Source organism: Scaptodrosophila lebanonensis, unplaced genomic scaffold (genome assembly GCF_003285725.1).
Source record: "Scaptodrosophila lebanonensis strain 11010-0011.00,11010-0021.00 unplaced genomic scaffold, SlebRS2 tig00000024-arrow-pilon, whole genome shotgun sequence".
NCBI classification, from domain to species: Eukaryota; Metazoa; Arthropoda; class Insecta; order Diptera; family Drosophilidae; genus Scaptodrosophila; species Scaptodrosophila lebanonensis.
In genome coordinates this window covers 4651267-4677871 of record NW_022060538.1, presented here as the reverse complement: position 1 = coordinate 4677871, position 26605 = coordinate 4651267, and the positions used below count along the sequence as shown (strand labels likewise).

General features: G+C 39.9%; 1 protein-coding gene across 1 annotated transcript in view; it reads left to right on the top strand.

Annotated features, from left to right (window-relative positions):
• The window catches only part of LOC115621948, a 59721-nt gene that overhangs the window by 10223 nt on the left and 22893 nt on the right, over positions 1–26605 (top strand). The window contains exons 7-20 of the mRNA XM_030515795.1: positions 3642–3962; positions 4290–5239; positions 7074–7922; positions 8951–9565; positions 9645–9828; positions 15498–15772; positions 16260–16925; positions 17167–17324; positions 18561–19200; positions 22742–23461; positions 24313–24480; positions 24542–24729; positions 25368–25479; positions 25589–26488. Of these exons, the coding sequence (XP_030371655.1) occupies positions 3642–3962; positions 4290–5239; positions 7074–7922; positions 8951–9565; positions 9645–9828; positions 15498–15772; positions 16260–16925; positions 17167–17324; positions 18561–19200; positions 22742–23461; positions 24313–24480; positions 24542–24729; positions 25368–25479; positions 25589–26488 (6746 nt within the window). The remainder of the gene's footprint in view (positions 1–3641; positions 3963–4289; positions 5240–7073; positions 7923–8950; positions 9566–9644; positions 9829–15497; positions 15773–16259; positions 16926–17166; positions 17325–18560; positions 19201–22741; positions 23462–24312; positions 24481–24541; positions 24730–25367; positions 25480–25588; positions 26489–26605) is intronic.

The window sequence follows — 26605 nt, the reverse complement described above, 5'->3', positions numbered from 1 at the left end:
ATAAAACAAATAATGGTACCAATGCCAAATCCTAATAGCCTTAAATATTATTTCTCTTAGGTCATTCATTTTTATTTTCGTATTTGGAAATATCTTCCTTGTTTATTTTATGAATAACAAACAAAGTAGTTTTTAATACTCATTGATATCTAGATATGATATTTGCAATTTCTTTGTTTGAAGACGTAGAAGCTTAACAATATTATTCTTTGGTAATCAAATATTAATAAATAAGCGAGTGGGGATCTTCAGTAGCATATGCATTTGGCTGCCGTAAACACGTATAGCAATTGGTTATTTTCAAACCAACTTTAAATTCATAGGCCCTCATATAAGAAAGAATTTGTAACATCAGAATGACGGGCTTCGTAAGCTACCATCTGCTTTCTATTCTAATAAATATCGTACCCCTCTGTGTGCTGGTGAAAATTAATATACCTTTTTTATGATTTAAGTAGAGGGTATAAAAACCTACAGCTATTTGACGTAAATGTTGGCTTAAATCCGGCCCTCCTATGCCATCTGCGGGCGTGGGCGCTTGCGCTTACTGCGGCGGATTAAGCTTGAAACATGGCAATGCATTTGCTGCCGGCCGCCACGTCCTTGGCTCCTTCTCCTCACTAGCCGCCGCAGTTGAACCACCGCGTTGTTGTTGCTGGTGCCACTTGGCTAAGGCATCACACTGCAAGTTGGCAACAAAGTGGTTAAGACAAATGGGTTACGTGATAAAATGCGGTTACTCAAATTGCATGTATGCAAGCTTACATGTGTCGTAGTGTATGTGCGAGGGTATGTATGTGTATGTTTCTATCTACATAGATATCTGTGCATGTGTGTGGGTTTATTTAGCATTGCCAGCCATCCCAGCCTTTCCAGCCCTCCCAGCCAGCCACCCCGCAGTTGGCGCACTCCGTAAAACGACAAGCGCGTGTTTAGCTCATGTTGTTGTCCCTGCTGCTCTTCTTGTTATTTTTGTTGTGCACTTATGCGCTATCAGAGTTCCCTTTTCTTTTTGGTTTGCTTTCCCGCTTTCCTTTGCGGCGTGCTTGTTATTGTTAGTTTTTCATATCAGCAGCAGCCCATCCGCCACCGAACTGCACATCACCGAACTCTGTGATTATGATACTCTTCAAAAAAACCTGTTATGCGGGATTTCTTATGTTGGCTGTTCGAAGTTTTCTGAAGTTACAATGAATACGAAAATGATCCCACAAAGAGCAAGTACATGCATTATTTTCTCAAGTTAATATAATTTATTAATGATATAAAAGAACTCTGTCTCTATTTACTTCGCCAGAATGCAGACACGGTGGGGAAAAGCCCATTCATTTCATTTCCAAAATCGTCTTCTATATCAACAATAAAAATATTAACCGGGAAAGACACATTACTTGTATATTTTTATAAATATAAATTTCAGTACAACTTTAAAAATAAATACTAAGTTTTGAAAAGTGGGAGATAACCGCTTAGGTAAGGTCAGGGAATCATCCATCATACTTGTATACGAAAAGAAATTTATCTTACAGAGAAACTACTTATATACATATACTAGTAGTTATGTGTTGTATTTATTTTTCAACAGATTACTTTTCTTATTATTTTGATACCTAGCATAGCGTTCACCCAACATTTGTTTAAAATCCATTATTATTTATAGAATAGAGTATATGGAATGAGGGTAAATATTGTTTGGCACTTGTATTAGTTTATCGTTGTTTTTGTAAACAATTTTTGTCTCAGTTGTTTAGTGTTTCTATTTTTAATACAAAATGTGTAGGTATGTCCTCACTTTGTGTGTATGTGTGGTCACACAAAAAGTAACAAATATGGGCAGGCAGCCTGCATCAGTCCCTCCATTCCCTTCCCATTCCTTCCTCTTCTTCACCCCCTGCATCTGTGCCCAGCAGCCAACATACTTCTTGTTCGTGCGCGTTTTCCGTTCGTGCTAGTCGCGTTTCCTACGCTGATTTTTTTCTACCGCCTTTCTTCTTTTTATTACATACTTATGTAAGTGTACTTGTACATGCATATACGCCCGCAAGTTTTATTTGCCATTTTGTGTGCTGCATGCTTTACTAGTTTGAAGTTTATGTTGCTGTTGTTGTTGCTGTTGCTGTTTTAACGTGATTTTAAAATAAAATGCTAAAAATAGCTCCCATCCTCTGCTCTTTTTACCACATTTGGCGACCTATGCATGCAGTTTGTCTCATGCGAGTCACCCGCCATTTCAACATCCCCATGTCACGCTATTTGTTAAGCAAACTATTAAGCCATAAAAGCAAAAACCCTCCAACATAATTACATGCATGTACTTGTTGGTGTGTAGCATCATATAAGGCAGCGCGTAAATTGTTGTGCATAAAACTAAAAGCCAAATCGTGAGCCAACTTCTCCAAATTCAGCTAAGATAGTGCATCATTTTGCCACGATTTATGAGGGCAACGAACCCGTTAATTGAGATGCACTTCTATGGAAATGGTGCAGATTTGTTCTTTGATCCAAAGCATGCTTTCAAGCTTTAAAAGCTGCCTTTAATTCTTATCCCAACACTTTAGAAACCTAAATAGAATGCAGATTCATGACAAAGAATATATTAGCTTAAGGAGGAGGAGAAGGAGCCGTGGCAGACCTCCCAAAATATATATAATCTTGATCAGCATGACAAGACGAGTTGATATAGCAATGCCCGTCTCTCTGTCCGTATGAACGCAAAGATCTTAAAAAGTATAAAAGCATACCATCATCGGTACGAAAAATAGTACGTTCGGCTTATAATTCTTATTCAAGACCTTGGAAAAGTGCATTTTAACATTTAACAGAGTGGAACAATTTTAGCTTGGATATATTTATACGTAAAATTTCTACAATTTTACTATTAAATTGAAGAGTAATACAGATTGACTTCATTTGAAAGATTGTTGCCTTTGATTAAATCTTGGCTTGTATGTAACCATCTCATTCTACTGAAAATATCTATAAAAGCAGAAAATTGATTTGAAAACGTTGCGCCAGCTAAATAACCATTTTTAAGACATGTTAAGCGACGCTGTTTTGCGGCTGGCATCCCACATCCACATCTATTTAGCAACCAAGTTCTACTGGCCTTATGCTGTAAATTGTAAGTTTTCAATTAATTTCCAATAGCGGGAGGGGGTAATGCTAGTCTGTAGCTCCAGCTACTTATACACGTACGTTGGCAATGTAGAGTACAAAATGGAGGGAAGAGAAATTGTTGAAATGGTTTTCTACCACAAGTGATCTTCCCTTACAATGCTGAAGTGCATTTTTCTTGGTTTTTCGTTTCATGTTTATTGCCTTCTCGTGTTGCGAAAGTTTTTACTCAGCACTGGCTAACAATAGCGGCAACAACAACAACAACAAAATAGTGGCGGCTTTGGCTTAGTTAGTTGCCCATTGCCTGCGCTAAAGTTTTGTTTAATTTTTAAAAGCAGTCCATGACAGACAGTCAGACAAATGTTGTCCGACCATGTTAGTCAGGAAGCAAGTACAAATTAGCTGCGCTTCCGAGCGGCATTAATGTCAAACTAAACTTATCTTCACTTGAAGCCAATGAATTACAAACTTTCCACTCAATTCGCCTGTATGTGTCTATTTTTATTCGTTCTTTTGCCATTCAGCCTCCGAGTCGGTGAGTAAGCTATTTCGTCAATCAAGCGGCGCCAAATCGACATCTACAAAGGCATTACCGGGAGCGGACAAAACGGACGCTACCTCGACAGCCTCATTGACGCTATCTCTCAGTTCTTTAGCCAGTAGCAACGTTGGCGCACAAGAGCGTCAGTCTTCGATAAACGAGACACCGACTCCTCTGGAGGATTCTTATTCGGCCACGGCTTCATACACAGCCTCCACTGCTGTACTTGTGGATGCTCCCGTAGCAATTGAGGGAGAGCCACAAGAGCAGCAGGAAGAGGCCCAGATGCGACGCACCCCAAACGGTAAGCAAAAATATCATATCATATCATCCGACGATATTTACATTAAAATATAAATCCTGTACGCTTTTTGTTCCTAACCATACCTGCCATACTTTCCACAAATTGAGTGTATTTTATTTTAAACATTAAGCATTGTAAGCGATGAATTGATACTTTTGTGTTTAACACATGATTTAGAAACCAGGGCTCAGAACATTTTTCGCATACAACTTGGTTTTAAAATAGATTTTCTGCACAAAAATATAAAAAATCATTCAAATTTGTGGAGCTAATTGCTTTAACTACTTCTCTAATTCACTAATTGGAATCTATGATTTTGTGTGTTAGCTAATCCCTTCCTGGTCGAGAATTCGCCGCTGAAGCAAACAATTTCGGGTCATGCTCTTATAAGCTTAAAAATCGGCAGCATCTTTGAACAGTCCTTGGTTCACTATACGGCGCGTTTGTTGTCAGCACGATTTTTGCTTACGGGACAACCTTGCGGCTTGCAACCGGACAGTGTGACGCGCGTGTCCATCAAGAGTCTATCGCTGTGCGTGTTGGCCCAATGTGTGCGGCTAGCCCCGCGCATTCTCCAGTTGCAGGTGGAGATTAGTGAGGCGGAGCTTCAACTACTCGAACAGCACACAGCGAGTGATGTAGACAGTGCGCAGGCGTCGAGTGCTGGCGGCAGTCCATGCAACAGCGACAATTCACAGTTGGGTGCCGACTATGAGCAACTCGAGGCGACGGCGATGACAACTGCGATAGGTGCTTCATTGCTTTTAGAAGAAGAGCAAAATGAAATGCTCCTAGACATCAAGGACGATCATTTTGGTGCCAGTACCTGCCAGTATTTGCAACAGCCGCCGCTGAGCCGTAGTGCCGATGCAGCGCTGCTACAGCAACAATTGGACGCTGGTCGCGCCTTGAAGGGACAGAAGAGCAAAGTAGCGACAGCCCCACTTTCCAAATCAGAAATAATTGGCTCCAATTATCGCGTAACTGTTGCCACTGAGGATGCACCTCCCTTAGGGTCCCCACCACGTCCACCCAAGCGCACGAAATCGATCAGGAAATCGAACACTGCATTCGCAACGACCACACCATCCCCTACAAATGCGGACATAAGTCAGGCATTAGCCGATGTGCTGCTCTACTACGCCCACAGCGATCCGATTTTGCGTGGTGGCGTACAACAAATTGTGGGAAACTTTGTGCAAGCGAGCGCAGCGGGATTGGCTTGGCCATTGAAGCGCAACCTTTGTTTACAGCATCTGTTGGCCATATTGCTGAAGGTGAGTAATGAACATACAATCCATGCCCCCATACTTATAACAATATTAGAGTGCCAACAACAGTATACTTGTATACCAGGATATATATAGTTATTATATTTATTTCCAAGTATGCATTTGTACAAATTTAAACATTAATTTAACTTTGTCTCGCATACAATATTTATATTTATGATATCATGATAAACATGATAAACAGCATTATATTTCAGCATCATTTGCTATGTCCTTTCCCCAATAGAATGACGTGTAGAATGAATGTTTATTCGAACAATATTATGGAATGTTTCGAGTCCCGCACATTATTTAACTTCTCCCGGTACCACCTGATACACCAACGATTATCTTCATTAGGACCCTACTCTACACTGTAAAAATTTTTGCATAGCCACAGGCGCTAGCTGCACTTGCAACAAAGCTAGACATTTTCTTTTGTGAATGGCATTGATAAGTACGCCTGTGCATGCGAGTGTGGGGTTGTCTGCAATTCTTTGCCTAATGCAAAGGAACATTACTTTTTCGCACACACTTACAAGCGCCGACACACATACGAGTATATTCAAATGCATAACGCATACGTCGTGTTGGCTGCTTGAACGCTTTAACGTCCTTCTTCTCCCAACTTCTGCATTAACCTTTTTCGCCTTTTTCTTTTCTTTGGTGTGTGTGTTTTTTTTTTCGTTTTTTACCATTCTATAAATATGCGCATCCACCTTTTTGCTGTACTTTTTTCTATGTTAAACCAACAAGCTAACATATTTTAACACATGCAAGGCGAGGGACACACATACTCGTACCATATATAAGCATCGTGTGGGCCATATCAATGGCACTGGCGAGGTGCACTGAAAGCTGCCTTTTGAATATTTTGCAGCTCACAGCTCAGAGTTGAGTGTTCAGTTGCAGTAGCCGGCTTGGGTCTTGGCTGGCGGCATTTTGCCGCTTGTTTTTCATTTGAAAATAAAGAAAATTCTTATCGCTTTCGCAAATGTGGTGCTCCGAAAGAGAGCAGCGACCCAGCCACCTCTCATACCGCAATTGGTGTGAAGACAGAGCCACATGACTGGCATGGCATAACTTGCACATTGATTTCTGTCTGGGGATTGGGATTGAGTTTGGTTTTGCAATTTTCGAGCTTTTCCCCATATTGAATTCAATAATTTAGCGGCTGGTAAATTCAACTTTGTGCCTTTGCCACCACCCCAAAAGTGCAATTTGATTATGCAATTCTGTTGGCAGCAACAACGACAACACCATTTGGTCAACAAAGCGAGCAACGAAAAAAGGCGCGCCTTCCGTACTCTGTAAGACGTACAAGCTGCAAAATCACATTAGTGCTAACATATAATGGCTGCAAATCCGTCTCAATGGCACTTGGCTGCGCAACAAAACGTCACACACATACACACACACACACACACAGATAGAGACTCAGACAGACGTGCTGTGAAGGCAGACAGAGGAGTCTTGGCCGTAAGCAAAGCAACTTGATAACAATAGAGTCAGTCCTAGCCCTGACTCTGGCACAAAGTAGGAAAAGCTTGTTAGGGATTCGTTAAAAATGCACCCACACAACATCACTGGCCAGTTAGACATGCATACGAGTACATAAGCGTGAATGTGTGCGTGTGGGCTTGTGTGATAGCGTGAGTGAGTGTGTTGAAAACTTTTTGCTTGTGCAAACAATAAAACACAAATTCGCTTAGCAACGCAAACTAAACCAGCGCCTTAGCCATGTCTCTCTGCTTCGCTTCGCTTCCTTCACTTCCAACAAATCTTGGGGCTATGTATAAAGAAATTTAGCAAAACTTTGTGCACACTCGTCTACTTGCAGGGCTTTGAGGACGACATACACACAGTGGTCATACAAGCGTTGAATGCATTCGATAAGATATTTCCGCATGTGGTGTCCAAATATTTGACAGGGCCGCCATGTCATTATCATGCTCATCAGCAACAGCAGAAGCAGCAGCAGCGGCAGGCAAGTGCGCAACAAAAGCGTCCGGCTGTAGATGCAACAGCTCCAGCACAAACATTTGGCAAACAAACTTTTGCAAAGGGCCAGGATAATGCCTTAAGCAGTCAGCAGCATCAGCAGCATCAGCATCAGGAACGGCAACAGCAAACGGAGCATCTTGCTCAACAAAGGGGCTCTAACGATGGCATCTTGGGGCAAGACGGTGAGGCAGCATCTTTGAATATGACAACAACAGCAACATTGGATGCAGCTGAACCAGCGGCAAGCAGGACAAATGCATTGTGGGCCACAGATAATGATGAGCTGGTAACTGCGCTTTTGAATGATTTTCAATTGCAATCGAATTGCAAGAGCCACCAGCACCACCAACACCACCACCACTACACCGAAAGCTCTAGTAATGAGGCAGCTCCCTTCTGTGTGTTTGCCATCTCACCGAAATTGCTCTTGAATAAACTTCGACTCTGTCATCACAATAAATATTGGTTGGTCCAAAATAAATATGCCGAAGTTATTTCGAATTTAAATTACGTGCTGCTACGTTCCTACTACGAAAATGCTGTCTGTGACTTCGACAACAACAACAGCAGCGAGGACAACAATGATGGTGTTGTTGAGAGTGCCAACATTCCTGTGGAGCGACTGCGTCCATCCTGCAATTTAAATGTAGAGGCGCATGACGAGGACATTGTCTGCACTTATGAGGTAAGTAGTTAAATCGTCTTATTACACAAACTCAAGCAGCTTATGTGGCCAGGACGGCCGAGTGTATGTCTACTGACTGCCCTTCTTAGCTTGTTTATTGTGCAGATTATTTTATTTTTCATTTTTTTGTGTTGTTTGTTGTGGTTGTTCTCAAAAGCAATTGAAGTACAATTCGCCCGGTCACAGTCACCGTAGCTGGTTCTTATTGAACTTTTGTGCATTCAAGTGTGGCCTTTTGTGCATTTTAAGGCGGCAGACACGCCAATGGTGTGCTTGGGCTTCCGAGATGCTCGTATTTGTTTATTTATTTTTTGAACAAAGCGAAGCAATTTGCTAAATGATAAAATAGGACAGACTGACTTGGAGTGATCGAACCTAAAATGGGTTTGTTTAAAGCATTATTCGAATTATTTTTAAACAAATGGTAATCGTCATCTTCATGACAACAAAATCGCTTATAATATTTAAGACAGACTTAAAGTGCTTTTTTGAAAAACCTCAGTTCTTAAGTGCAGATCTTTCAAAGCAAAAAAAAAAATAGACTTTTAAGACATAAAGTTATTAGATTGCAAATGAGCTATAATTTAATTTAAAAATTGCTTAGATTTGATAACTAAGGCAACTCTTTAGAGCGGAATACCAATCGGCGGAGTGTCATAACCGAAAGAATTTTGGAGTTAATTCCAGACTCGTTAGAATTTTCTATTAAACAAACGGTTAAATAATATGCAAAGTTTAAATTTCTAAAGGCCCTTGTTTAAGATACAAAAAATGCTTTTATTTATCGCGTTGGCTATTTGTAGGTATATGCGCATATTTTTGTACGAATTATAAAGACTGCAACGAACAAAAACTGAAAGAATTACAAACAATAGACAAACATAAAGTTTGGGCAAACATTTATGTTCTGACAGGTGCATTGACTGCAACCAAACTGCATAATGAAAGCTTAAAGTTATTTGATTTACAACATTAGAAAACTAACTCCAATGCTACACTTCATCTTCTTCCTTTCTACTTCTTGGCAGGCACAATTCTTGAGCGAACTTTTACATTTGTTGGGCGATGATGATGCGCGAGTCCGCGAACATGCTGCGGCCTGCCTCTGCCGCTTTATAATGCAAACAGCGCGCCAGCAGAAGCAACAGCAACAACAACCACACAATGTTGCACGCAACAATGCAACTGCGGAGGGAGGCAATGGCGGTCTTGTCGATGGCGGCTACAACATCAACGCTGAAACTCAACAAACTAATTTCAATTTGCTTTGGGATTTTTTCGACTATCGCATATTTGGCAGCATGTCCATGACGTTGCGTAATTTATTTCGGCCCAGCGCGACGATATCGCCGCCCCTGGCCGATTTGGATGCAGCGGCAACTACGACAGCAACAGCAAATGCAGCATCAACGGGCGATGCAATGATTTCGGCGGCAGCATCGTCGATGATGATGATGATGGGACCAGGAGCCGCAATGGCGTCGGCCTATTTCGACGGCAGTGGTGGTGGTTGGGGCAGCTATGCAGTTGATGGCCAAGTTTTGCCATTTCAACGTCAAATTGCGCACGAGGAAAAAGTTTTGGTCAAAGTTTTGTATCGTATGACAAATAAATTGATGGCGCTGAATGATAAAAATGCACAGGTAAATATTTGTGTGCCCAAAACTATGCAACAACAGCAACAACTGTGGCACGTGATGTGTGTCTCTCCTCCCATTACAGTTTGGCATAATTTACGCTCTGCGGCTTCTGCTCAAACACTTCAATTTCGTGGACCATCATCAGGCCTGGATTGAATTCAATTTCATAGAAATTTGCATAAGTTACGCATACTACAACAATGCGACAGCTGCGGATTTGAATTGTCAAAACGATTTGATTGATGTGATGGGCAAATTAATAGCAGGTATGTAAGTTGGCAGTCCATGAACGGTCACGTGTGCACACCATATGTAATTGAAGTAAAAAAATACATATACATAAGTACAAATATATGTACATTCTGGGTTATATAAACAAATAGAGAGGGTAAAGAACGCAATACGTTTATTTTACAATCGCGGTTTTAGTGTTGGGAAAAACTTACTTTATTCAAAAGTTGGATATACAAATCGATAAAACCTCTCACGAAGAGGAAATGCGTATTCAAAAATCCTACAGGACATGCAACAGCGAATTATGCTCTTTCATGTTTTCCATGCCTTCAAAAAAGTATTTTATCTGCTTTAAGCACATGAGCTATCGTGTTGAAGTTTTGCCACGATTGTTGAGATTGAACAGCTTAGACTAATAATATATTTTGTAACATTATTGAATATGTATGCATGAATATGTTTTTTTTTTTAAACAGAGATATTAAAACCAAATTCTATAACAATAATAATAGCTATAGTTATTATATTAGTTTACATAGCAGATGATGTTGAAACACGAATGCAAAATAAACTTCATTTTAAATAACATATTGGATGCCATATTGCAGCGCGCACATTTGTTTTAAACTCTTCATATACCCTTATTTTGTAAATGTAGCTTAATTCTTGTTGGACTTTATTTGATGGTTCAAGAAATGAGCAATTAGATATGAATGTCTCGTAAGAATACGCTGTTTAAAGTGGTTCATTGCCCCTAATTTATTTCCTAGATTCTTACTATTTGAGTGATATATAGTCGATATATTCTTCCTCATTACGTTTATTTTTGATTATTATTTCAAACATTCATTATTATAAAAACTTGAATCCTTACATTCAGATTTAACCAAGAAAGTTTATATGTACTAAGTAAACCAGCCGCGAGCACTTCGCACGGGGAATCAAAGCCTTCACATTATATTAATTGAAATTTAACAAACATTTTGCGTAGAAATATTCAAAACAGTTGAGGAAGTTTTCACATAGTGCTCCAAATATGAAAGTCATTAACAGTTACGGCTTTCTCTTATTTGATATCCATCACCATTTTATGTTTAAGCTTTGCTGGATACAGATATTACCCGTATAAAAACGATTTTAGTAATTAATTCTGTGCAATTTTTGAAAAGGTTTCTCTGTTTGATTTATTTGCATTCATTACATACGAATAGCACTTACTAATTGGGTACTTTCGGCAAATCTTTTGTTTTAATTGTAATAAAATATTTGTGTAAATTATGCAGACAAGCTGCAATTAAATATTTTATTCCTTAAATAGCATATTTAATTGCATTTCGTTGTAATAAATGCCGTAAAAAGCTTTACATAAATCATTTTAATTAATTGTTTGTCATTTAATAGATTTGCATAAAATTTTTAGCGCCGCATTGTAAGTGAATACGACGCAGCGGTCGCCGTGCTGGTTTTTTCATTGTTGTTAATTTGTATCAACCAAACATGAAAAAAGCATACAAATTTTTAATTTTGGCGCGCAATAATTTGATTTGGCATGAATTTCAATTAGCAAACCACAGTGTGTGTCTATAGATGCTATAGAATTCCATTGATAAAATGCATTAAAAACCTGTAAAATGAAGCGCACACAGTCAAGGAGTACTTAATAAAAAAGATAACTCGAATCAAATTGCAAATTAATTACAAATTTCAAACTCTGCATCCTTTCAGTGTTTAAAAACCGTTACCGATATGTAGGCGAGTCGAAAAGTAATTGGCCTTGTAAGTTGATATCTATTAGCATATTGCTGTGCAATTTAAAGACGACTGCAACACTCAACAACTTTTTTTTTCTGCTATCAATAAGGCTTAAGCTAGTTGAAAATAAATGGGGAATAAAAGAGTTGTCCATAGTATGCATCTATAGGACGCGCTTACATCTAAACAACTTTTGATTTAAGAAAAGTTAATATGCTTCAACTAAAAGAAAGTTTTATTGTAATGTGTTTTATAGTCATAATTTACTACTATATATTCTGGTGTAAAGAAATACATGAACATTTTTTCACTATATCAAATCATTTTACCGACGTTTCGTGGTCCAGCTATGAAATTCTGTCCATGATGCGCCAAAGTTCGAAGAGCAACGTACAAACTGCATTCATTTCAAACTACTCGAATTTCATAAAGAAGACCAATAAAAAACGAGAACAAAAATCACAAAGTGCATAAAAAAATGATCAAAGAAAAAATATGTATTTAATTTTGCGTAGTGTTCAAAGGTTTCACATTAAATAATTTTCAACAGCATCATTAACAAAGTGCGATTGCAAAAAATGCAAACAGTAATAAGCACAACAATAAGTATAAAATCAACAATAACAACAACAATGTACGCTAATAAACATTTCAATTCAATTTACAAAATTGCATAACACAAAAACCAAACTTCAACTCAATTTCATTAGTTGCGTTTATCCGAGGTCCCACGGCACACCTGCTAACTGCTGTGTGGGGTGATATGAGGTTATTGCATTGGCGCCTGTTGGTATGCTACATTTTATTTATTATGCAAGCCACGTATTTGTTATGGCGCTAATGCAAGCTACCATAATCAAAAAGTAATTAAATTATTAATAAACCATTACATATTAAATAATTTTTTGTCTCAGTGTTTTGTTGCTGCCCATTGCAATTTGCATTTTCGCATTTTTGCATGTCGCGTCATTAAATGTTAAAGCCGCAAGCGCTTTCGCACCTAAAACTATGCTATGCCGAACATTTTGGTTATTCGCCATGTAACGTGTGCATGTCGATCGATTTTAAATAATCGTCGCGCAATTTGGTCATCAAATGTGTTGGCGTGCGTTTTGCGATAAGTTTTTTGACAGCTTTGCCTTAAAGTATGCAAATTTGGGGATGTCATGCAACACCGACACCAACAACTTTGTTGCATTCCATGCTGGCGCCATTTGCCCCAAAATCTGCATCAGGTTTTAAATAATTTTTTAAATTTCAATCGCCAATCGATGTGCGCATTAAATGTAATTCCCAAAATTATGATTTTATGCGCTTGCTTAATGCGCTCAGCGCATTTACAGACAGCTGATATAAATGCCGCTTAATTAAAACACAAAAGCCATCATATCGCTTGTCTGTTAGTTGTCGAACTGCATTACGCACTTACATACATATACATACTTATGTATATACATGCAACAGTTCCGAGCATTATAGTGTACAAACTGTTTGTTGCGTAAGCACCATAATGAAGCCCACAAAAACATTTATGGTTGCACACAATTGCACGACCAAAACAACAACAGCAATGACCTGTACACCGTTATAGACTGCTAGCCAATCATAAATATATTGTTCAAGGCACACGTGAATCAGGTAACGCAGATAGCCTGTCAAGTTTAAAAAAAATTTGCAGAAAATAATGGTGTAACCAACATAAAATTTTTGTATCATGGCGGTTTGCAGTCGTAAGTTTTATCTTCACATGATTTGAAAACATTTCTTAACTAAAACGAAACCGATCCCATAATTTTGTTTAATGACATTTTATTGTCTTTTCTTTCTAGAATGCAATTCTTACATCTACTAAAATTTTCATTTGACTATTTGAAAACAATTTAAACATAACTCTTTAAATGCAGAGAGGTTCAGCTCTTTAAAATTTTCAATATAATTTCAGGGCTGTTGAGCTTAACTGAAGGTATACCAATAGGCTTGTAATCACTTTCATCAATTGTACTAACACTGCTATATTAGAGCTACACTTTGGTTCAGTACTTTCTATAGTTGAAGAGGCCTTCTATGTTGATTAGTGGTAACAGAACTATGGTCCCTAACGACATTACAACTCAACAGCATAGGTGATCAATTTTAGTTCCTGTCGCATTTCATATCTTGTTAGTATGTTCTGCAGTACATACATAAGTCGTAGATATAAAGGATATTGTTGGCGAAAATATGGAAAAGAAACGAATAATGCACCTACTTCGCGCTTGATACCTTCCAATTTAATGTGCCCAAAACATTATCGGTGTAGCCCATCGTTGAATGGTGCCACGAGTCTGGAATGAAAATACCCCATAAATAAATATAAATTAGCAGCGGAAGTGCGGCGTCGTCTCATTATGTGCAATTTTCAATTAATTAGCAAATGTAATGCAAGGCCAGCCCCTTGCCAGCGAAAATGGCCGTAACAATACGATATCAACAACAAAAACAACAGCTATCGGTCCACATTAAGAGAGAACACGTTCGCGGTATCTGGGGAAGTTAAATGGCCCCCTTAACACTTAATTTTTATAAATATTTATGTGCATACAATTTAATTTATTTGTAAATAATACTGCAATTTTTTGCGGGCAAACAACAAATTTCGAATTTTGCGGCCAAACGGAGCTGTCACATTGTTGTTGAAATTGTCGATGTTGTTGCTGCAGCTATGTTGCATTGTTGACAAATAAATTGAAATGTTGCGTGCCTGCTCGCAGGTGTGTGTGTGTGTGTGTGTGCATTTAATAAATGCATATTTATGCATATAAATCATGGCATAGTTTGAAGCGTTTTCCGCTTGTTACCTAGGATATTTTTTGTCGCGTTTTTTCCTTTTTTTTATTATTATTATTTGGCTTCATTTTATTCAATTATTTTTTCATAGACGTTGCATGATTATTTCCTCTCTGCAAATCAATTTAATACCTTTTAATATTGTGTCACATACAATTGTGTTGTGTTTTGTTGCAATTATTTGAGTGCAAACTTGCATTAACCCATTTGCTACCTATGTGCGGTTCGGTTAAGCGTACAATAAAATTAAAGTTGATTGATGTCTTTTTTACAGCTAATGCTTTATCTTTTCATTGGAAGGTGTATTGGCATAAATTCCATACAAGACAAGTTATTTCGAATTTCAGAATTTGAATTTTATTGGGAGACAAGCCCAAAGCCTTTAGTTTTAAAAAACCAAACGTATTAGAAATTCTCACTGAATGGAGATGGTAGATTAAACTTAATTACAAATTTTGTTTTTAGTGTAGTAACAGTATATTATGTTTGTGCGAAATATGTAACAGACTGATGCAAGCCTCATATATTCTTAATCAGCATGGTAAAACAAATTTATCTTAACCCGTCCATCGACCCGTCTGTTTCGACAAATGCCTGGATTTCGAAATCGGTTTATTCCACATTGACCAAACTGCGTATGTGTAATTTTACTATTCTTCATCCGCAACAGAATTTTTTCAATGCTGCTTGAAACTACATAAGCTAAGCTGCGTATGTAATTTATCAGTAATCAATATACAATATGTATTATAAGCGAACAAATTTTGTTCCAGTACTACGTTTCCTTCGCAGAAATATTGAGCTTACCAGTTATCCCTCAGCTTAGCAATCAAAATGATATTTCGCTCAGCAAAAAAAAAGTTGCATAACGTGCATAATTGTTGATTGTGTTTACCTAATTTATATTTTTGCTCAAATTGGTTTTTGTAATGTTTTAAAAAAAAGTGAAGCGATACACTCTCATGGTGGTTCTTTGAATTGAATTTAAATTATTTTACAAAGAACTTCATAATAGACAGTTCCCCCATTACGCAGTTAGTGGGTTAAGTTCAAGAATGACGCGGGGTTGGATGCAGTGCCTTTATTTGTCATTAAAATGTCGTCTTGAAACTATCTTCTGCAGGCGCCATAATAAGTGGCCATTCACCGCCATCCAGTCACCTGGATTTTCTGCTGGGGCACACGCTGAAGGTGCTCAACATCTACTATCATGTGGTCAGCAATCAGCGTCCGCTGCAACAGAGCGCGACGCGAGGGCACAAGACCAGCGAACTCTTCACACTCAACAGCTCGACGACGCGCGACCTGGCAATGCTTCAGGCATTGGGTTACTTTGGCAACGATTACGTTTACATGAAACTTTACAACATTTTAAGAGGTGCTAATGACAGCTACAAGGTAAGCCAACGAGTGAGCGTACGCTCTTGCACTCTCAATCCCCGGCAGCAAACGCATTTGGCGTTATTAAGTCGAGGCGGCAGAGCCTCACTCAAATGGTAAAAGTTGGCGGTCTTGTCGAACACGTGCGCACTATGCGGTCTGTTCGGTCTCTTCGGTCTGAGAGGGTGTCTTGCTGAGATTTTTACAGTTACAGTGCACGTACAACGCAGTGCAGTGTGGCGTTTTATATGCAACACTTTTTTGCGCTGGCAATGAGTTGTAAAAATTGCAGCCAATGTCTTGAGCTCTGAGTCTTGCTGAGTACTTGACTGACTTAATGTGTGCGTTGCATTAACCCGGCGACAGGGCGACAAAGCGACGCCGGCCCATAAAAAGCGCAAGCTTAAGGATGCCGGCAGAAAGTTTTCGTTGCCTGCTTTTGCTTTTAGGCGTCACTCACAGAAGTTTCTGAAATGCCTTCTTCTGCTTTCTTTGCCCCTTACAGATAAGCATAAATCACGAAGCGGGCAACTTATTAATTTGCCTACTTAAGACCAGCCTCAATGCGCTCAGCTTGTGTTTGGAATTGCGTGCGCCAGAAAATGCTACAACAGCAACAACATCGACAGCAACTACTACAACAACAACAACAACGGGAGCCACAACAACTGGAACGACAAGTAAAGCAGCGGGCAATGCTGGAGCGTCCTCATCGTCGTCGTCGCCTGCGTTGAAATTAATTGAAGAAATACTCCACTATTTGACCAAGCTCATAAATTATGCGCCCGGCGAGTGCGTTGCATGTCTGCGGCAACTGTTGAAATATTTATTTGCCCAAAATTATGGTAGCAGGCTGCAGCAACGACAACAACAACAACAGCAGCAACAGCAACAACAACTGTCTGGCGACTGTTACAACGCATTCATATGTTCCTATTTTGCGGCGAAGCGCAGGAGCAGCACAACAATAAATTCAGAGGCCGTGACTGTGAGTCCTGTGACCCAAGCGATGACAACATGCACATCAACGCAAAATCTAATTGAGGCGCCCATTCACGTTGCATTGGGCGCACTGTTTGCACAGGGCCTGCAACTGGCGCACCCGCCAGCCGACGGCAACTGTGTGCGGCTTATAAAGCTATTCGAGCCCTTGGTCATCTACTGTCTGACGGTGAGTGGAGCTCTCTGATGGCTATCGCTAATTAATTTTAGTTGTAGCCAATTTGTTTGATTAAAAATGCGCACAGAGACAGGCCGAAGCGAAAGCCATAAGTTTGTCCTGCGCAGGATGTGTGCATATGTGTGCGTATGTCCATGTATTGCATATTTTATTTATGACAAACATTTGCCCAGCACTTGTATTTATGAATTCCTATGTCCAATGCTCGTCTGTCTGCCTGTCTCGCCCACAGCTCTTTTTGAAATCCAACGCACAGATACAGGCACCCATATTAGAGTTACTCTCGCAGCTGCTGGAACTCAACGTCACTTACAGCATACTGGACTCCAAAAATGTAATATTTGAACAAATACTGAACAATTTGGATTTAATTGAAAACGGCATAGACAGGTGAGTGTGGATGCGCGGGTCCTGTGTGGCATTTCATGCATTTCGCAAATTACTTTTCATAAAATGAGAATACGTGTTGTTCAACGTTTGCTTCTCTGTTGTTGTTGCCATTGTCGTAGTACTTGTTGATTTTTCACTAGAACAACAAATAATATTTCATATATGAATATGAATGGGAGAAATTGGTGCTTGACTGCAGACAAAGACAACAAAGACATCAAAAGCATTCATATCTGGTGGACGCTGCTTATGCGGTCACGGTTTTCAACTTTAATTGAAATTGAAAATTGAATGACTTACTTGTAAAAGCTTAAACTAGTGTTAGAGGAATACTAAAACTAATAGTTAAGTATTTTTTTAAATGTGATTGTGTAAAGAATAGCGGTCCATAATGTTAATTTTTTGCTTTCCTTTAGTATTTTTTCCTACAAGTATAGTATAACTAGAGGTCTATTTAGTTAACTTTTCTTTCAAATATGATTCAAATAGATTTAAATCTTATATTTTTCATATGAAATATTTTTGTTATTTGAATTTCTTTTTCATATGTACTTTAAAAACTTAAACGAAAATAATGTAGACAACAAAAAAGTATTTCAATGTAATTGTATTCAAAATTTTGGTTTCAAAAATAATAGCTGTGAATATTTACATTGAATAATGCTTTAACCTCAAAAAAATGACATAGTTAAAGTGCGCGATTTATATTTATAAATCTTGCAATCAAAAATATTCATCATCGTTTATTTTTAAAATAATCTCCATTTACTACTTATTAAATTAATAGTATTAATACACAATTCGATGCGTTCAAATCAATTTTCAATGCACCTTAACACAATTCATTTTTAATAGGCGGTATTTAATCAGACTTTTTTAATAAGCTGTATTTAAACGAAATTATTTATTGAGTGCAGAGTACGGCCACTGATTTATTAATTCGCCATATCGATAGGTATAATTGTTTCAGCCAATATGTGAGAGTTCGCATTGTCGTAGTGGAAATTACAGCGTGCCTTTATATTGCCAGATTCTTTTTGTGCAGATGCAGTTGTATATCAATAATAGTTTGGTTCTCTTATAGTTACAATTGCATTCTGAAAATTTTTGACAATCCTGCCTAGATATAACTATGGTTGCCAAATCCTACTCAGAAGATTAACTTTTGTATCATTTAATTTATAAAAATTCTAGAAGATTTTAGTCCTATCTATCGCGTACCTTTTCCGGTTACAGAAATGCCTATATCATTGTGCCGCCCATGCTTCAGTTCCTTATGCAACTGACACACAAGAGCGATCGTCAACTAATCACCATACCCAAGATCATAAGCATCACAAATAATTTGCTGGCCAATGGCGCAGTTCGCGATGTGGCTCTGCTGGCATTGAAAACACTCAGCTACGAGCTCTTCTTTATGCCGTCGCCTGTAGAAGATACGAATTTGGAAAGTGTATCCTGCCCAACTCCCTTAACGGGCGCCATCACAGCAACAGACACTATGGATCTGCAAGTGCAATTACGCGAGCTAGACACCCAGAAGGAAGTGGTGTTGGGAATGCTTGAGAAATTTATTGAAGCGCGTTCCAGCCAACAGGTGTTGGCATTGCTACTACTCTACGAGCGTAGCGTGCAACAGTTCCGAGCTTCGACTGCAGTCACGGATGCATCCGTGGAGCAGAAGATGAACTCTCTAAGTAAGCAGGATGCCGATGCCATTTATGCGATGCTCTGTCGCACGCTCTGCGCCGGCCATCTGCGCATTCAGACTCCCGGCGATCTGCGGCTGTTGGAATGCTGCTTTCGGAACAATGGAAACAATGTGCTGTCCGACAGCAAGGAATTTCTGCAATTGCTGCAGTTGTTCATCGAACAGGTGAGTGTCTAGAGACAAGAGCATACGCCCCATGACATGCCGGGTATTTGGCTGAATTGAAAATTCATTGAATTTCAAATTGATTACCACAACAAAAACTGTGGCGTGCGTGTGGCAGCAGCAGCAGCACAGCCGGCAAAGCTCTACACATTTCGCACACATCAGTGCATCAATTAATGCATAAATTACAGTTTAAAATTCAAATTGATGGCAAGCAGGCATTTCGTTCGTCTGTTTCTAAAGTGCTTAAAATTTGTAGCTGTCTGAGTGTTTGCATTTAAATCATAAATATGCTTAATGCCTACTTAAACTCACCATTTGCGCACACACAAAAACCCCCGGCCAGGAAAGATATAAATATCAAGCACACACACACACACACACACACACACACACACACACACACACACACACACACACACACACACACACACACACATACAGGCAGCGTCAAATAGCTTGAAATATTTATGAGCGACACAAGGCTGGAGATGAAGACCGGCATGTAAAGCAGAGGCAGCCTCACAGGCATTGCTCATTGCTTTCAGCAATCGATGCGTTGCAAATTTAAAAGCGTCAAAAGACAGAAGACTCCTTGCCACAGACCGGTTGACTGCCACTTTACGAGTATGCCATACATAATTAAAATAATGCCACAAATTTTGCAACGCATATGTTTCGATTTGAATGTCGGAACAAGCGTTTAGTACAATTTGTAGTTGACTCTTCGGCATCAAGTTTCTGTTTATAGATCAAATGCTTGCGTAAATATGTACGTACAATATATGTATACCATGTTGTTTTGTTTTGAAGTCGGCTCCCGTTATCCTTGTTATTGTACGACTATTATATGAACTGTTTGTGTGGGTGTTTGTTATTGTACGAAAATTGCCTGTTAGAATTTTTATTTTTACAAGCAAATCGGCTTAAGGGTGGCTTCAACAACACAAAATCAACACAATTGAAATCTTACTATGAGTTACCCTTCAAAAGCGATTGACTAGAAGGGAAAGGATTAAATATCCTCTCTTCTACGTAGAAACAAGGTATGCGAATTAAGTAATTGGGAAAGGTTTTTTCCAAAATTGCTCTCTGGACGTAAATGACACTAATTTTCCTCAAGTCTTTTAAAATCAAATTAATAGAAAATAATAATAAAGTAAGTATGGGATGGGACAAATATAACGATCTAAGAAGTTATTTTCGTCTGCTTTTCAACAAAAACTTTATTTATCTGTCGTAATGAGTCGTGAACTGTATTACTCATGCATCTTGACGAGTCAGTAGTACATTATTTCTATATATGAGTTTCAATTCAGCTGCCCAATAGCATGCACCTCGTTTTTGATTTGCGTAGGCATATTGCCCTTCAACATCAATACAACAAAAAAAAGTTCTTCACACAAAGCTACCATTCTAATTATATTGCCTTTGTGTCAGGATATTTTCAGCATTTTCTTTTCCAATCGCATTCCAACTCAAATGAGTTCTGTAAAATTTCTAGTTATAGTTAGTTGAGAACTAAGCGCAGGCAATCTGTAAACCTACACTATGAATAATAGACCCAAATGTTATTATTTTTTATTTAAAATAAAAAGCTTGGCAGTTTCTAGCCAAGAACTGGTACATATAATTTTTTTGTAAAAGTTCAGAAAACAAAATAACATCGCTTTGGCTTTGCACACCTTTAAATTTTTAATATGTATATTAATTCAACAACCGAAGTTGAAATCATTAAAATATGTCTGCCTCACTCAAAACAGCAGCACTTGGCTTTCTTATTCATGGCTTTAAAAGTTATCGAGGATTTTTCTTTTTATTTGTGCTGCGCCCACAAGTAGGCAACACAAAATTAACTTCATAGCTTTTTTCCACAAATACAATGATTTGTCACCTGCCATCTGCCACATTTGCATACACAGCTTACACTCATGTGCCCTGAAGTTCATTTTTTGCTGTCACTGTTGCAGTTGTTGTTGCTGTTGCATGCAACTGTGGAGCGTAGTTAATGTGCCACATGTCGTATACGTGACATTTTTAATACCTACGCTTCAACGCCGCACATTTTCAACTATTAATGCGCATTTAAGCTACACATGCATTAACTGACGACCTGCCGACCGGCAATGCAACTACCCGCCACCCGTCTGGATTTAAAACCAACTTAATTTCACACACTCCTGCAACTGCTCTCTCAGTATCTGTTAGTGTATGTGTGTGTTTATATTTGTAAGTTCATTCGTGTGAAGGTATTTGTAAATTTGTGGTAGGCTATCCGTTAAATGTATCTGTCTCTCTACCTCCTAGTTAGCCGGTGTGTGTCCAACCGTTCGCCACCATTAAGTACACTCATGCACCATCTTTCTAACGATTAACGCTTGGCATTTGCCGTTTTGCATTCTCCCCACCCTTTATCACGGCATCGTCCTGTATCGCCTGTCAACTGAACATGCTTTTTTTTTGCTACATTTTTTAGCCGTCTGTTGCGGTTGGCTATTCAACTTCATTTAACTTGTAATTTATGCGCGCAGCTTAAAAACTTTAACTAATTACCGCTTGTTTCATTTGGATATATAAACAAATACACGGAGAGAAAACGTACTAAACTTAAATAAAACACCCCGAGGGTACGTTAAGCGTCGAGCAAGCATGGGAGTAAAATATCCTGTACAGGCAAAAAGAAACTGTAGAAGAACGCATAATCTGCTGCTGCCTGTTGCTCAAATAAATGTTTATTGATAATATTATATAGGGACTAGGTTAGTCCAAAAATCATGATTTGTTATTGGTGGCTCAGACAGACAGGCGAAATCTGGCTGATCAAGAATTTATATTTTTTATCCACAAAGTGTATTCGGAAAGTAATAAGAAAAGTGGACTTTTCAGCAAAATCATTGGATTTTGTCTGAGTGTATAAGTATTTTATATAAAAAAGCCCAGACATCCTTTCGTTCTGCACCGCCCCGCACTTGTGCCATCAGGTACCATGAGTAATTAAGTTGGGCAATGAGCGAACGCATGAGTCAATGCTTGACTTGGCTGAGCAGCATGCGTGGCTTGGTGTATGTGTGGGTGTGGGTGTTGGTTAGGGTGTGTTGCTAGCTTTATACATAGCAGCAACTTTTTAATTGAAATTGAAAATGCGCCACAACTTAAATAACATTTTGCGTGTGTAAAAATAAGAGTGGTAGCATTTAAAATTGTAGCAACAACTTGGGGAAAATTGAATTCGGTGGCCAAGTAAATACGAGCGTATATACACACATGCCCTTTGGCTGGCTGCATCTTTTCTAATTACTGCCGGAAAATATGTTGATGTTGAATGCTACAATTGCTGCCTGCACTCAACTCTGTCACACAAATTTATGCAAAGTTTCACACTTTGCTGCACTCACGACCTGCCACTAACTTGCCTCTCTTCCCTTTTCTCTATTTTTATTTGCATGTCTGCTGAAACTTCGAACAACAAAACTGACTGCTGATGCCTCGACGACGACGACGACGACGATGGTGATGGCGATGGCGATGAGGGCGACCACAGGACGTTGGCAACTACGGTGATTTAGCTCATGCAACGATTATACTGGCAAACGTAATCCTTAAAACCGAGGAAATTTATTTAGTAAATCACATAAAACTTTATTTGAAAAATAATCCAACTGCCGAGCTTCGGCTGCAGCAGTCAGCGGCTGTAACGACAGCGGCTGTAACAGCAACAACAACAACACCACCACTGCACTGGCTAGACGCAACCCCATCGACATCTTCGGCAGCTGCCGCTGCCAGAGCTGCAGCCGTTGCCGCTGCCACTGCCACCGCGACCACCCACATTACCACCATCAGCGAAATTAACTATTTCGCAAAAGTTTTGTGCGAGAAGCTCTTGGCTTGCTGTGATGCGCTCCTCGACCTAGGCCCAACGCCAGCCGCCACCCTTTACTGCTCGCTGGCCGCGCGCTTCGTTAACGCGCTGCATAATGTTTGCTGTCGCTCACGGCACAAGGATGCACTGCAATCAGTTTTCCGTTTGGTTCTGGCCGAATCTGAATTTCTCTGTAAATACTACAATTTACTGTTGATGAGTGCCGACTGTGGTGGTGGTAGTGGAGAGGCGTTGGATAGCCTCCTCTTAGCCTGTCTGCAACTTTTATTGGCCATGCGTATGCTGGAGCCGCTAGCGCTGCTCGCTCAGGCCGCCCAACTGAGACTCAAGTGGAGCATGCAGCGCGCGTTGCTGCGTGAAGTTTGCCGGAGCAGTGCGGTAAGTACAGGGCGTTACCGCACATTAGTTTAATTTGAATTTTCCGGGGAGAGTTGAGGAAGGGTAATAGAAAGGCGTTACTGTAACTGATTTTTGGGGCCATGTGATAGGGAATTTGTGTAGGGATGCTCAACCAAAACAAACTTTTTCTGCACTGACACTTGTCGTAATTTTGTGGTTCAACGCATAGCAACGAAACTGGAGCTTAATGGCTCATGTGCCACTTTAAACCCTTTTCAGGTCCCTACAATTTTGAACTTATAGTTACAATAGATTCAAGGCCTTAGAAGGCGAGCATCAAACTCTATGAATTTGGGTTCAAAGTCAGCATTGACTTATTTCTATTGCCTCAACGTCGACCTAGACCCAACGTTTGTGGTCGTGGCCAAGTGTGTCGTGACTTGCGGAAGATCATTTGATATTTTAAATTACGTTGTTCGGACATGTTCTTATTTAAATTGATTGGATCTTAAAGAAAATATAAGTCACAACTTTGCGAAGACGAATAATTGACTGAATTTCATAAATACTTGTACAATGTTCTGCTTATATGTTGTCTTATCTGAGTACCGTCTTGTATGTGGCTTAACTTTTAATTCAATTATTACTATTGCTGCTAATAGAAGTGATGAGGCATTATGGCTTCAGTTCGCCGTCTCTGTCCAATTAAAATAGAGCAGAACAACTAAATATAAATCCAAATCGATATCATCTACTTATAGTTTTGATTGATTGCCACTCAAGCATGCGTCAATTAATACCTAATGCCAATCCTTAGTATTATCCGTAAACGCACCCAGAGCCATCATCTTGGGCACTCTCTTAAATCACAAATCGTTGTGTAATTACAGGCACAAGATTGGATGCCGCAACAAGTGCGCCGCCTGTGCGCCGACAAGTATCTGAATTTCCTAATTGCTGACCACTTGCAATTCCTTTGCGAGTTATGCCAAGTACGGCCAGAGTGCGGCTCATTATTGAAGGCGGCGTTGCTGCAGAGCGCGCACCGCCTCAACAAGGTGAGTGCCTGATCCTGGTCCTTGGACTCGAAGCCATTGTTTGCCTTTCATTTGCTTGCAGCACTCGATACGGGGAGTGCTGCGCTTGTTGTGGCATCTGGGCCAGCGGGAAAATCAAGCGGCCGGTGATGCCGGAGGCGACCCAGCAAGCACGCAGCAAACGCAACAACTGCTTGAGCGTCTGCATCAGCTCCACGACGGGCAGCGAGAACTGCAGCGACCAATAGAAAGGCTGGCCCAACGCTTGAGGTAAGTAACCGTGGGTAGCTAAATTCGGAACTAGTTCGTTTCCAGGACGTATCGAGTTAGGTTTTAGGCACATTCGAAAATACTACTAATGTCTCATTGAATTTGATCAGCTTTAAAAAAACCTTGTTCCATTGTTATTCAAAAATTATTCAATAAAATAGTTGAATCCCTTATTTTTAGGACTTCCAACGCAATCATATGTATTTTACTTCTTCTGCTCTAAATATAATATTCGAGTATCTTCCCAACTTTTCAGAATTTACGCAATTTATTTTGTAAAAATAATTTTTGGAGAAAAAAATTCTTTCTCAAAGCAAACAACAGTTTTACAAATTGCAAATTACAGTTTCAAACGCATTAAAATAAAAACCAAATTAAAACTTTGTGAATTGAAAACATATATGCTGGTTTTCCTTTGGGTTCTGTTGTATATTTTTCTGGACGTTTTTCGACCTCGTGTGTATATCGAACAACCACATTGAATATAACTAATCCGCAAAACCTAGTTCATCCGATCGAGCTAGGCTGCACTACTCTATTATGCATGCAGGCGGTGGCAGGGCTGGCTTATTTATGCGAATAATTATGCGCAGCCATTAAATTGTTTTTATTTATTTTCCATTTTATTTACGTTTCAGGCTAAAGTGCGCCTTGGCCGAGGCTGAAGAGGTGGCTGAAGAGGCGGACGATGAGAAGACCAAGATGGCGGCAACGTCCCGCATAATTGATGAGAGCTGGCTTTTTGCACAGGTAAATAGTGAGTGAGTGCATGGGATTTCACAATAACTCCAAGCTAATTTCGTGCTATTGCATTTTTATCCCATTGCTGCCATTATTGTCGTGCCTTTCATGTTTCCAGCTAATTAAGTTCGCCACTCAGCATAGAGATGCGGCCCAACAACAACAGCAATTGATGCGAATGCTGCTTGACATACAGTCGGAAGCGAAGCTGCAGCGGCTATTTCGAAGCATGGGCGCGGCCCACGAGGCACGCCTCCTGCGACACGCTCTAGAAGGCTCTGTTGCGTCGATGCTGGCAGCTTTTCGCCAGAACTGCATTCAGCATACACCGCACATTAACTACATGCAGCCGCCGCCATTGGCACGCGTTGCATGTGCGCTTCTCATGGCACGTGTCGCCGCCACATCGCAGCAGGCTGTCGATGAGATTGTGCTGCCCATCACTGAGGAGCAGCTGGAGGAGGCCCGTGCTCTCACTACGTTGGTGGAGTGCACAAGGCGCTTGGAGACCACGGCGCTGATTTACATCGATGCCCGTTTCGTGGATAAATTTGTGCGCGAGCATTTTCTGCGCGAGGAGCATGTTCCCAATTTGCTGGCCTACCTCTCCTGGTTAGCGACGCGAGCCACCAGACTGCTTCAATGGGAGCGTGCCAAGCAGCAAGATATTGAGCTTGCACTTCCCGTTCTCCTGGGATGCATTGAGATGCTGTTGCAACACCCACAAATTTGGCGGGAGCTGAACGTTTGTGAGGGAGGACTGCGTCGCCAGCTACTCGCCATGTTGTCGATGGCTGCGCGTCTCAGCCTGCAGCAAACAATTTTCTATCAGCGACACAGGCGGCAGGAACCTATGATCAAGCAAGAGGAGAGTGCAATGCAGGCTATTTTTCTCGCCAAATTAATTGAAGCGCAAATTGATATCGAAGCCTTGCAGAGCGGCGAAGTTTTTAATAATGGAAGCGATGCGCCACTTCAATTTTCTGGCTACGATATGGCCGACATTCAAGTGCCTTTGGTAAGTACCCAGTTGACAATATTCTTGCCTTTATTATTGCTTTGGGTGAATAATTGAGTTCCATTTGAATGTTATTCTGTACCGACATTAATGAGAAAATGTAAAATGAGAACCTTG